We start from the raw sequence: 13,391 nt of genomic DNA on the forward strand, positions 1-13,391 counted from the left end.
GAGGAAGGAATCTGATAGGAGAGGAGAGTGGAGAATAGGAGAAAGAGAAGGAGGGAACCCATACACTTACTGAGATGTCTTTGTTGCTGCTTCTACCACTACCTGTGGCCACTCATTCCATTTTCTCACCACTCTCTGTGTGAAAGTGTTGCCCCTCGGGTCCCTTTTCAACCCTTCACCTCTCACCTTTGCCTCCTAGCATTTTGATCCATTTTCCTGGGGGAAAAGACTGCGTGCGTTCACCCTTTCAAGGATCAAGACTCAACTTTATTTGCCGTAAAAAAAAATTACACGTGTTAGTAATTTGCAGTGGTGTGTTGGCCCAACATGTAACAATAAGTTTTAACAATTAACAAGAATAAGGAATTATATAAACTATAAAGTAAGGGATAAAGCACAGATATGGAATAAAATGTGCATAAATACAGTGGGTTCTGGTTAATTGGGACACATCAGGACCAGTACGTTTTGGCCCAATTAAGAGGCTGTCCCAATTAGCTAAGTTTAATAGAAATAGTTAAAAAGGTAGGGGAAAAAAGACAGACTGAGTAACAAATGATGCATTTAAATGAAATACAGAATAAGTTAGAACACTATCTACTACTGCTACTACGACGTCGACACAGGCCTAGGGGGCCGGTATCAGATAGAAGACTACCAATAACACAGTACTACAAAACTGTGGATAAGTTCCTAATACTTATCGACGGAGGAATTTATCCAGTGTACCCAATGAACAAAATCAGCACAGACACCTAGTGCAGATAATGGACTGCCTTCGCACAATGCTTTCAGCTATTACATCCTCCAAATCTTCATTTTCATTGTAAAATTCAAGGTGATTGTCGATACCTTCAAAATCCTTCATGGTTCCTAACTCGTTGAAGTAGTGAAATTGTTTCACTTTCAGTCCCGGCCGTTTCTGGCATCTCCAAGCCTGAAACCACGGTGAGCAAAGCAGTTCTGAATTGCCTTACCGTTTATTTCTCGCCAACTATCAGCGACCAAAATTGCTGCTTCTTGAGCGCAAACACACGCAACTGACGCTATTTAAAAATGTTCACTCTAAGCACAATGTAGTATCTAATGGTCACACAAGTGTACACCACTGACGCTGGGCAAAACCTAGTTGGCAACTGTCCTCCACCCCAATAAGGTGGCATGGTGTCCCAAATAAGCAAAGGGAATCTCAGCGATTTTCTCAGATAGTTTTTGTCCTTTAAGAGTTGTCTGAAACAAGTGACTATCCAATTACAGATGGCCCAATTAACTAGTGTCTACTGTACATAACTAGCATCATGTATTCACAATGCATTAAAAATAGATTTAAGGTGTTTACAGTGCACTGACAGGGGTAGTGTATTGAGGGGGTTGGGTAAGATCTCTACAATGATTGATCAGATTAACTACTCTTGATTTTATACACCCTAGCACTAATGAACCTGTAGCAAAATTGTGAATCCTTTTTTTTTTCCTCGTATAGCTTCTTCGGAAGCAAATGATTGACATGATGATCTCACTGGAATCGATAAACTGGAGGTACAGGCATCTGGCCAGGGAGCCCAGGGTGGAAGTGGCCCAGGAGCTGAAGGAGATGTTGCACAGTGGTAACCAGAGATGGGACATCCTCCAGAGGAGAGTTGGCAGCATCTGCAAGAGGCTCAAGGTATTTCCACCCACTCTCTATCTGACTCCTCGCTTCTCAACACCAAAGAGGCACAAGAGGCCTCAAATGCTGGAATTTGGAGCAAAGGAAACAAGGCAGAGGAGGGACTCAATGAGTCAGGCTGCATCAATGGAGGGACATGAATAGTCGACGTTCTGGACCCTTCAAAAGACAAGATGAAGGATTTGGTTGTCCATTTCCCACCATAGGTGCTGCCTGACCCATTGAGTTCCACCATTTTTGACATTTCAACACCACTTTATTAACTTTGTGTTTGATGAGTCCAAGTTTTCAAGGTGCTATATAAAAGTCCATAAACCTCCATTTTTCATGTATACAGGTGCATATTTCGGTGGCGGGGTGGAGATGCGTCTCTACCAAAGGAGGTGTAAGGAGGTGTACTTGAATTGATAATCCATAATGCTCCAAGGCCATTGGCAAGCCAGGGTGTCATTAATCAGCTGCACAACGGCCCTCGGGAAGAAGCTGTTTTTCAGTCCTACAGTTTTGGCCAAGATGTTTCTGTATCTCCTCCCGGATAGCAGAAGGTTGAACAGACAGTGTCCGGGATGCGGTGGGTCATTAACGATGTTACAAAGTGTGCCGTTGCCATCGGGAGTTGTAGATTGTCTCCAGGTCCAGTATTGGAGACAGAAGTTGGTGGGTGATAGGAGGCAGGCGAAAGAAGAAGAGGGAAGAAGGTTGAAAGGGGCAAATGGAATCAGAGACAGGAGTGGTGAAGATGAAGACAGCGGCTGGAGAGAGATCAGAAGGGACACGAAGCATACACATAATTATCATCATCATCACGTGCCATGTCATATGACATGGGTGATTATCATCTTCCAATGTCTACGATTGTCCTTGACAATTTTTACTACAGAAGCGCTTTGCCATTGCTTTCTTCTGGGCAGTGTCTTTACAAGACGGGTGACTCCAGCCATTATCAATCCTCTTCAGAGATTGTCTGCCTGGCGTCAGTGGTCGCATAACCAGGGCTTGTGTTATGCACCCACTGCTCGTACGACCATCACATGACCCTGATCGGGGGGGCTAAGCAGGTGCTACACCTTGCCCAAGGGTGACCTGCAGGCTAGCGGAGGGAAGGAGCGACTTGCACCTCCTTTGGTGGAGACGTATCTCCACCCCACCACCCACAAATGCTGGAATCTAAATGACACAGCTTTATAAAGCATTGGTTCGGTCATAGCTGCAGTAATATGCACAGATGTGGTTATTTCATGATAGAAATGACGAGATTGCCGTCGAGAGGAAATACATCAGGATTTTGTTTCAGACAGAATGTTCTCGTTGTGAGGAAAGACAGGAGAGGCTGGGTGTGTCTGCATGGAGACTGATGAGGTCCAAAAGGTCCTGAGGTGCATAGATCGTACAAAACTTTTCCCTACAGCAAAGGTGTCCAAAACTGGATGGGAATGGGTCAGGAAAAGAGGAAGGGGTTTAGAGGGATCTGAAGAGGATTCTCTCTGCCCAGAAGGTAGTTGGAACCTGAAGGCACTGTGTAGAGGTGGATGAGTTCGACTTAAGTTTTTAGGTAAGACACAGAAATAAAGGACCACGTGCTGGAAAGGGAATTAGTATTGATAGGTACTTGATAGTTGCCACGGACGTATTGGACTAAATGGCCTGTTTCTCAGCTGTATTTCCCTAATTACATACCATATACATACACTTCTTTATACATTCCTTATAAATTCCCTTCAACACTGCGTTCACAGCCTCTCACATCGACTCACACTGTCTCACACTGTCTCACCTCCTCCCTCACTCTGCGTGACACCCTCACACCCTGCCTTATATCCTGTCAGATATGTGCATTATAACCAAAGGAAAAATAGCTGGAGTCGCTTAGCGCTTTGGTGCAAAGTGTTTATTAGGCAAGTTAAAAATCAAACTTACAAACATTAGAGAAAATAGTGAAAAGAAAACTGGCAATACTTACAAAAAGATATCCGCCAGAAAACGCAATATTAGCTCCATACTATCTCCCTCTCCCACTCCCTCCCTCTCACTCCCTCTTCCTCCCCCTCCCCGTTCCCCTCTCCCTCTGTCAGATGAGAGCTTGCTTTGGGTGGTGGGAGTCCCTGATGATTGACGCTGCTTTCTTGCAACAATGTTCGTGCGGCAGCGCTCAGTGATGGGGAGGGTTTTACCTCCGACTAACATCTCGACTGATCTGACTGTGGGTTCAACTCCATGCTCCCCATATACGACAACACCCTATTGGTTTCTGTGGTCCCTCGTCGTACCCGCAGTTGAACCCCTTGTGATTCCTGTGCTTGGACATGCAGATCTTTTAGCACCTCAGTTTTGAAGCTTTTGTCCTTTCCACTTTAGGACAGTGAACTTCCACTGGAACTGGAAAATATGAGAAAATGGGTAGGTTTTCCTGCAGATGCTCTTTCTCTCTTCATGGCTGCTGCCCGACCTGCTGAGTCTTTCCGGCATTTTCTGCTCCCCCCGCCCCCCCCCCCCCAGAATAGATTTCCAGACTCAGACCTTCTGATTCCATAGGGTTCATGTCACAGGTCGAGATTAATTTCTGGTCGTTGGTGACCTCCAGGATGTTCATGGTGGGGAAACATTTAAATGTCCTTTCAGAAATTGGATGGCAGAGGGGACAAAGCTGTTCCTGAATCATTGATAGTGTGCCGACAGGCTCCTGTATCTCCGTCCTGGTGGTAGCAACGAGAAGAGGGCATGTCCTGGGTGATGGGGTGTCCTTAATGATGGACATCGCCCCTTTGAGGCACCGCTCCTTGAAGATGTCCTGGATGCCGGGGAGGCTAGTGCTCATGATGGAGTTGATTGAGTTCATAACACTCTGTAGCTTATTTTGATCCTGTGCAGTGCCCCCCCACCCCCCCCCCAGGCGGTTAGAATGCTCTCCATGGTGTATCTGTAGAAATTTGCGAGTGTCTTTGGTGACATAACAAATCGCCTCAAACTCCTAACGAAATATAGCTTCTTTGTTAATGCATCAATCTGTTGGGCCCAGGATAGATCCTCAGAGATGTTGACACCCTGGAAATTGAAATTGCTCACTCTTTCCACTTTTTTTTTTAATTTTATTTAATTGCGTTTTTAAGTTATTACAAGAGTGGAAAAAAAAGTATATATCCCTTCCCCCCTCCCCCCTAACTTCCCTATATAGAAAAAAGAGAAAGTAAGAAAGAAAAAAAAAGAAAGAGTGCCTGGTTGTTGAAAGATCTCCACATGCTCCATGGAGTTCTTAATAACTTTAATATATATATATTTATTTCTTTCCCCAAGTAACCAATTGTTTCATCTTCAGAGCACCTATATATTTAGTCCTGTCTTTTGTAAATAAGGGCACCAAATTTTCAAAAATGTTTCATAGTTATCTCTTAAATTATAAGTAATTTTCTCTAATGGAATACAGCCATAGATTTCTTTCCTCCAACAATCTATACTTAAATATGTATCCGATTTCCAAGTAACTGCAATAGCCTTTTTGGCTACTGCCAGTGCAATTTTTATGAATTTTTTGTGATATTTATTTAGTTTGAGTTTCGGTTTTATCCCTTCAATATCACCTAGTACAAGTAATATTGGATTATGAGGAAGTTGTATTCCCGTAATTTGTTCCAGTAAAAGTCTTAAATTTGTCCAAAAAGGCTGAATTTTAGAACAAGACCATGTAGAATGTAAAAATGTACCAGTTTCTTGGTTACATCGGAAACACTGATCAGATAAACTTGGATTTAATTTATTTATTTTTTGTGGTGTAATATGTAATTGATGTAGAAAGTTATATTGCACTAATCTTAACCGAACATTTATTGTATTTGTCATACTATCAAGACATAGTCTTGACCAATTTGTTTCTTCAATTTTAATGTTCAAATCACTTTCCCATTTTTGTCTTGACTTATGGACTCCTTGTTTAATTGCTTGACTTGATTTATTGCATCTTTTTTTGAGAAAGATAAACCGGCATGGATTAGAATAGAACTAGATAAAATAGGAGAAAACGTACCAGAAGATTTTATATATAAATGGGAATCTAAATGGATACGGGAAAAGAAAGAATCTCCTATATTAAAACATTTGATTGATTTATGGAATAAGATAAATGTTGATGATGAGACAAAAAAATCTTTATTAGCAAAGAGATCTTTAATTCAAAATAGACTTATTCCTTTTACAATGGACAATCAACTTTTATATAATTGGTTTCAAAAAGGGATTAGATACATAGGAGATTGTTTTGAAGGAGGTATATTAATGTCATTCGATCAATTAAAGAATAAATATAAAGTATCAAATAACACTTTATTTTGTTACTTTCAACTAAGGGCTTATATAAGAGAAAAACTAGGTCAAACAATGTTATTGCCGAAATCTAATGAAATAGAAATTTTAATTCAAAAAGGAAATATTAAAAAATTTATATCTTGTATGTATAATTTGATTCAAAAACTCTTTCCACTTCTGATAAGGACTGGTGTAAGTTCTGTCGACTTACCCTTCCTAAAGTCCACAACCAATTCTTTGGTCTTACTAACATTGACTGTAAGGTTGCTGGTGCGACACCACGCAACCAGCTGACCTATCTCACTCCAGGATGCCTTCTCGTCACCGTCTGAAGTTCTGCAAACAATAGTTGTGTCGTCAGTAAATTTTTAGGTGGAATTTCATCTCTGCTGGAACGTTGTTCAGTTGTTGCTATGTGCAGGTAAAGACCGATTCATTTGCTGATGAGTTGCGAGTGGAAACGAGCACTGTGGCATCACCTGCAAATTCACTTCAGGCATGTTGGTAGGACAAAGGCAGGCATGGGATTTGATGGAGTAGTTTGGCATGTAAGTTATTGTCCTGCAGGTACAACCATGGAGGACCATAGTGATAATCTGCTGATTGACTCCAGTCTCAAGACGTTTGTGACTGGGTTGGGAATGAGCAACTTTTGCATTTAAAAATTTAAATGCCTGGGTTGATGTGTGGATTGTGTAGATGAAAGTGTGAAAGGGAACGTGTATGTGCGTGCGTGCGTGTTTTTTTTCCAATTATGCTTCTGGCTGGCTGCCTGTGAATACTGAAAGGTGTGGACAGTGTGGATGTGGAGAGGATGTTTCCAGTAGTAGGAAAGTCTAGAATCCAAGGGCGCAGCCTTATAAAGGGACAACCCTTTGGAACTGAGTTGAGGAGGAATTTCTTATTTATTGAGTTACCGCACGGAATAGGCCCTTTCCAGCCCATCAAGCTGCTCCACCCAGAAAACCCCAGTTTAATCCCAGCCTAATCACGGGGCAATTTACAATGACCAATTAACCTACTAACCAGTACGTCTTTGGACTGTGGGAGGAAACCAGAGCACCTGGAGGAAATCCACACACTCATAGTGAGAACGTACAAACTCCTTACAGGCAGCAGAGGGAATTGAACTCGGGTTGCTGGTACTCTAAAGACTTGTGCTAACCACTCCACTACGGTGTCGTTTCCTCAGTGAGAGGATGGTGAATCAGTGGAACTCATTGTTCCAGTGGACGGCAGAGGCCGAATCACTGGGTATGTTTCTTGACATCAAGATGTCACCTGCGTAAAATGCTTGCACGATTTGTTTATCATCTCCAATGTGATTGTGAAGCTGTTGGAGCCAGTGATTTGCAGTTTAGAGATCATTTGGCTGTTTCCGTGCTCCGCAGAATCCGAGAGGATTCTGGGAGACAGAGGCAGCGTGCGTGAACCCTGTGGCGGGTAGGCTGCAGGACAGGGCGCGGGTTGATGTTCAACTCCATTTCACCGATTAAAGCAACGCGGGAGATTGAAACATCAAGGCGAATGCAGAAGGTGAGCACTGGCTGACTGCTTTTTGTTCACTAGTGGGATTGCTCTGTTATTGGAGAGGGGAGACTGCCTTTTGATCGCAAGAGGAATCGCTCGGTTGCTGGAAAAGGGAGAGTCTGCCTCTATGCCCAGAGAATGTTACCCAGGTTTTTTTGTGTTTTGGATATGGACTTGGACTATGGACCTTTTTAAAAATTATATTTTTTATAGTCTGTGTTTTTCACCCAATCTGTTCCATATTTTTCTGTATGGAGGGGGGATTTGAGGGTCGATGATTATGTTGTTTTCTTTTCTTTCTTGGTTTCGTGGCTATCTGGAGAAGAAGATTTTCAGAGTTGTGTACTTCGATAATAAACTAACTTTGAAGGCAGAGTTGATAGGTTATTCATTGGTAAGGTGGTTAACGGTTACACAAAAAAAAAACTTGGACAATGGGGTTGAGAGATTTTTAAAAATCAGCTATAATTGATTGGTGGTGTAAACTCGATGGGCTGAGTGGCCCGATTCTGTTTTTATTCTGTATTCTGTATCTTACGTTTATTTTCTTGTTGTTAGTATTTTGTCAGCCAGAGGGAAGAATTTGAAAGCCAGCTAGGTCATCTGTGGCAGCAATCCATGGATTTGGATATCAGACTGACCCACCTGGAATATTTCTCCACAGAAGGAGCAGCCGGAAAGATGAAACAACTGCAGGTAACCTGCTGGAATCCAGGGTAGAGTTCCAACGTGATACCGGTTAAGGGTGGTCAAGAAAACGGGAGAGCTGGGACGATTCAGCTGATGCAGGGGTTCCCAACCTGGGATCCACAGACCCCTTGCTTCATGGTATTGGTCCATGGCATAAAAAGGGTTGGAAGCTAGAAATAAAATGATGGGGTACAAGAGTTAGTTTAATGAATTAACTGCTCGAGATCTGGACCATTGATTTGAGTTCAAATCCCACGTTGACAGATGGGGAGTCCGAATTTCAGTGGTTAAACAAAAATGCAATTAAATCTAGACTTAGTAATGGAAAGTGTAAAATTACTGAACCAAATGTATAATTTGCCTTAACTTCAAGCATCCTCACCTCGTCCAGCCGGTAGGTGACACCACGCTTCCCTGGACTCCCAGTGTTTTGTTTGGGGAAGACATTTCTATCTGTAAGCCATCTGAGTCATCTGAGACACCAGCTTCTCAATTTTCTCTCTCCTCCCTCTTCCCCCCTCCTCTCCCCCTCTCTCCCTTCTCCCCCTCTCTCCATCTATCCCACTTCCAGCTCTATGTGTGTGTATGTGTGTGTTTGTGGAGATCCGATTCCTTTTGCCCAGGTCTGGGCTTGGACTATCTGACCAGCAGTGACTGGAATTGAACTGCTGATGCTCCTAGTTAGACCGTAAGACACAGGAGCAGAATTAGGCCATTCAGCCCATCACGTCCACTCCAGCATTCCATCATGGCTGTTCCCAGATCCCACTCAACCCCATACACCTGCCCTCTCAACATATTCCTTGCTGCCCCAGCCAATCATGAATCTATCAACTTTCACTTTAAAACACCCACCAGAGGGAACATCCTCTCCACACTCACCCTATCTAGTCTTTTCAACATTCGGTAGGTTTCAATGAGAACCCCCTTACATTCTTCTAAATTCCAGTGAGTACAGGCCCAAAGCTGCAAACACTCCTCATATGTTAACCCCTTCATTCCCAGAACCATCCTGGTGAACCTCCTCTGGACTCTCTCCAATGACAACACATCCTTTCTGAGATATGGGGCCCAACACTGTTGACAATACTCCAAGTGCGGCCTGAGTAGTGTCTTATAAAGGCTCAGCATTATCTCCTTGCTTTTTTATATTCTATTCCCCTTGAAAGAAATGCCAGCGTTGCATTTGCCTTCTTTACCTCAGACTCAACCTATAAATTAACCTTCTGGGAGTCTTGTACAAGGACTCCTAAGACCCTCCGCACCTCTGATGTTCGAGAGTTCTGATCGATGAAGGTTGTTGATAAAATAAATGGCAGGGGGAGTTTGAACTGGCTCTGTGTGAGGTGTTGGGAGATCAGATGTAAAGGGAATGTGCACTGTTATGGCTGATTTATACTTGTGCGTTGCACCTACACTGTATGCTTCGCGTACCCTACGCCATACCCTACGCAGTAGGGTAACTTGCACCTCTCCAGAAAAGTAACTCACGCACCGCGGTGACGCAGACAGCAACAACTGTGATTGGTTCGCTTGGTAGCATCGCATTTCCTCCAACGCATTTCCGGTTGCTTCTTCTCCACCATGGTCGTACACTGATACGAAATAGATGAACCAAATCGTCACATCTATCTGCCGACGTGCGAAAATGTTTGAAATGCATTTCCTCGTCCATGTCTCTTGCGAAGAAACTCAACACACTGGCATAGAAACCCCACCTCCAACTAGCGTTCTGGCGCACACCAATGCATGATCACTACGGCGTAGCCCGTACACACAAGTATAAATCAGCCTTTAGTGGCAGGACACCCTTAACAACCTCGATGTTCACAGGGAACTTGGGGTCCAAGTCCTAGCTCCCTGTAAGTGGCTGCGTTTGTTATTTGCTTACTGAGATAAAGCACAGAATAGATCCCTCAAGCCCTTCGAGCCTCACCGCCCAACAGTCCCCCCGATTTAATCCAAGCCTCATCGCGGAACAATTTACAGTGACCAATTAACCTCTCAACCGGTACGTCTTGGGACTATGGGGGGAACCGGAGCACCCAGAGGAAGCCCGCATGCTCACGGGGAGGACGTACAAACTCTTTACGGGCAGCAGCGGGAATTGAACTTGGGTCACCGGTATGGTGGAGCTGCACTAAAAACTTCGCTGCCGTGCCCCCACCCCAAAATTTTGGACTGCATTGTCTGGACTTTAGAAGGAGGAATAGGTTCATTGAGCAGTACAGCAACTGGTCCAGCAACAGTTTATAAAGTGCTTGACAGGCAAGGAGGAAATTTTCCTGGCTGGGGTGCCAAGAACCAGGAGACACAGCCTAAGGGCGCCATGGTATAAAGGCAGTTAGCATAACAGTATTACGCGGCCAGCAGCCCGCGTTCACTTCTACCACTGTCTGTAAGGAGAGTAGACTGCACGTGTTTCCTCCCTGTGCTCCAGTTTCCTCCCACACTCTAACACATGGTGATGCACCATCAATAACTCTGAGACGTGGGTTAAGGTAGGCTTTTATTGGCTGGAAGAAAGCACAAGCAGCAAGAGACCATCACACAACATCCTGGAGACTGAGGAAGGGTCTGTGGCTCCAATCGCCTTTATACCGGGGTCTGTGGGAGGAGCCACAGGAGCAGTCAGCAGGGGGTGCGTGTCCAGACAGGTAGATGTAGTTCACCACACATGGGTAGTGTGGGCTTACTGGATCAGAGAGGCCCGTTTCTGAGCTGTATCTCCAAATAAAAAATTTTTTTAAATCTCTAAATAATTTTTTTTAAATCTAAGGGGTTGTTTATAACAGAGATAAGGAGAACTTTCTTCACTCGGAGAGTGGTGAAGTTTTAGAATTCTCTTCCCCAGAGGGCTGAGGAAGTTCGCTTATTGCGTTAATTGACTGATATTTCTCTGGGCGTCGTGGGAATGAAGGGATATTGGGATGGTGCAGGAAGTTAGGTGGAAGATTTGCTATGACCTTGATGGGTGGTGGAGCAGGTCCAGTGAGCCGAAGACCTCTTCTTCACTGTTTCGCGTTATTAGTAATAACCGCCTCGCTCGCAAATGTTTACTTTCACTGAGGAATTAAATGAATACCGAAAAAGCAAGTGTTGGCAGTTCCAAGCAGGGTCATCAATTGTGATTATGGGATGGAGGGGAGGTAGTCAACGCGAGGATGAAGACAGGGTCAAAATGACTGAAGCCTCCTCAAAACTAGGCCCCAATGATAGTGCCCCCATAGACAGGTCTTCATTGCTCATTCCTCAGTGAAGACAGGTGGAGACGGTCGGTAGTGTTGAGAAAGCAGGGAGGCTACAGAAGGACTTGCATAGGGTTAGGAAAATGAGCACAGAAGTGGGAGGTACAATACAGTGTTGGGAATGTATGGTCACTTTGGTAGAAGGAATAAAATCATCGACTCTTTTCTAAACGGGGACAAAATTCAACACTCCGAAGTTCAAAGGGATTTGGGCGTTCTCGTGCAGGATTCACTAAATTTTAATTTGCAGGTTGGGTTGTTAGTGAGGAAGACAAATGCAATGTCAGCATTCATTTCGAGAGGACGAGAATATGAAAGCAAGGAGGCTTTTATAACGCACTGGGAAGGCCTCACTTGAAGTACTGTGAGCACTTTTGTGCCACTTGTTTAAGAAGGGATGTGCTGACGTTGGGGAGGGTTTATAGGAGTTTTACAAGAATGATAGGCTTATCATATGAGGAGCGAATGATGGCTCTGGGCCTCTACTCGGTGGAATGCAGAAGAATGAGGAGGGATCTTATTGAAACCTATTGAATGTTGAAAGGCTTAGATAGAGTGCATGTGGAGAGGATGTTTCTTACGTTTGGGGAGGCTAGGACCAGAGGGCACAGCGTCAAAATGGAGGGACGTCCATTTGGAACAGAGATGAGGAGGACTCTCTTTCGCCTGAGGGTGGTGAAGATGTGTGAAGATTTGGTTCTGGCGTTGACGCGTGGCCTAGTGGATAAGGCATCGGTCTAGTGATCTGAAGGTCACTGGTTTGAGCCTCAGCTGAGGCAGTGTTTTGTGTCCTTGAGCAAGGCACTTAGCCACACATTGCTCTGCGACGACACCGGTGCCAAGCCCTTCCCTTGGACAACATCGGTGGCGTGGAGAGGGGAGACTTGCAGCTTGGGCAACTGCCGGTCTCCCATACAACCCTGCCCAGGTCTCACAAGACTAATGGATGCCTATATTTGGTTGTATTTAAGGCCGAGGTTGATATGTTCTTGATTATTGAAAGGTTACAGGAAGAAGGCAGGAGAATGTGGTGGAGAGGGGAATGGATCAACCATAATGAAATGGTCGAGCAGACTCAATGGGACGTATGGCCTAATTCCACTCCTATGTCTTATTGTTTTATTAAGACACCGACTGGCTGGACTCTCACCAACAGGACCCACACTGAGTCAAGTCTCTTGACTGGGCTCTTGTTCACTGGATTCTCACAGGCCCTCACTGCTAGACCGTCATTAACAGTGTCCTCACTGACGGCAGTCTCATAGAATCTGTCTTGTCACTCCGGAGGTCTCCAAAGCTTTTCATCTTCTCTTCACCCCTCCCTCTTCTCCCACTCAGGGGCTCCAGCAGAAGATCACTGGCATCACGGCAAAGACCGATGAGCTGCTGTCCATGGCGGAGAAGCTGCTCCAGAGGAGCGAGTCCCCGGACGCCGTGACCATTGAAACCGAGGTCTGGGACCTCCTCCAGTTCCAGCAGGAGCTCTTCGCAAGAATAGCTCAGTTCCACAAGAGACTGCTGTGCATAGACCTCGTAAGTGTTCTGGACGGGGTCAGGGAATTGAAAGAGAGGCGTGTGGGTCGGTAGGTTCATTGAAGAACCTAGGGGAGGCGATGGGAACGTTGGAACAATAAGAACGGGATTGGTCTGGATGGGATGCGTGGACACAGTGCACCAAAAGGCCTGTTACTGGGCTGCATCTCTCTCTCTGTGCTTCTATTTTCTGTTTGTTCTAGCTCCTTTGTTCCCATACTTTCTTTTTCTTCCTCCATTTCTCCATCTTTCTCCCTCTTCTGATGTTAACTCTTACATTGTATCTGTTTCCTTTTACCCCGTGAAACCTCCTCGAGATTCATATTTTGACAGGATACAGTGCTGTATGCTCACGGTCTCTGCTGCTGCAACCCATCCACTTCAAAGATGCTCTTCTGCACAACACCATCCGCACACCTCCTCCC

General features: G+C 44.6%; 1 protein-coding gene across 1 annotated transcript in view; it reads left to right on the forward strand.

Moving 5' to 3' along the window:
* The window catches only part of LOC140716271 (nesprin-2), a 34,358-nt gene extending 21,338 nt beyond the window's left edge, over positions 1–13,020 (forward strand). The window contains exons 4-6 of the mRNA XM_073028882.1: positions 1,484–1,666; positions 8,054–8,191; positions 12,772–13,020. Of these exons, the coding sequence (XP_072884983.1) occupies positions 1,484–1,666; positions 8,054–8,191; positions 12,772–13,020 (570 nt within the window). The remainder of the gene's footprint in view (positions 1–1,483; positions 1,667–8,053; positions 8,192–12,771) is intronic.
* The last annotated feature ends 371 nt before the right edge of the window (positions 13,021–13,391 follow it).

The sequence above is a fragment of the Hemitrygon akajei genome, chromosome 25 (genome assembly GCF_048418815.1).
Source record: "Hemitrygon akajei chromosome 25, sHemAka1.3, whole genome shotgun sequence".
NCBI classification, from domain to species: Eukaryota; Metazoa; Chordata; class Chondrichthyes; order Myliobatiformes; family Dasyatidae; genus Hemitrygon; species Hemitrygon akajei.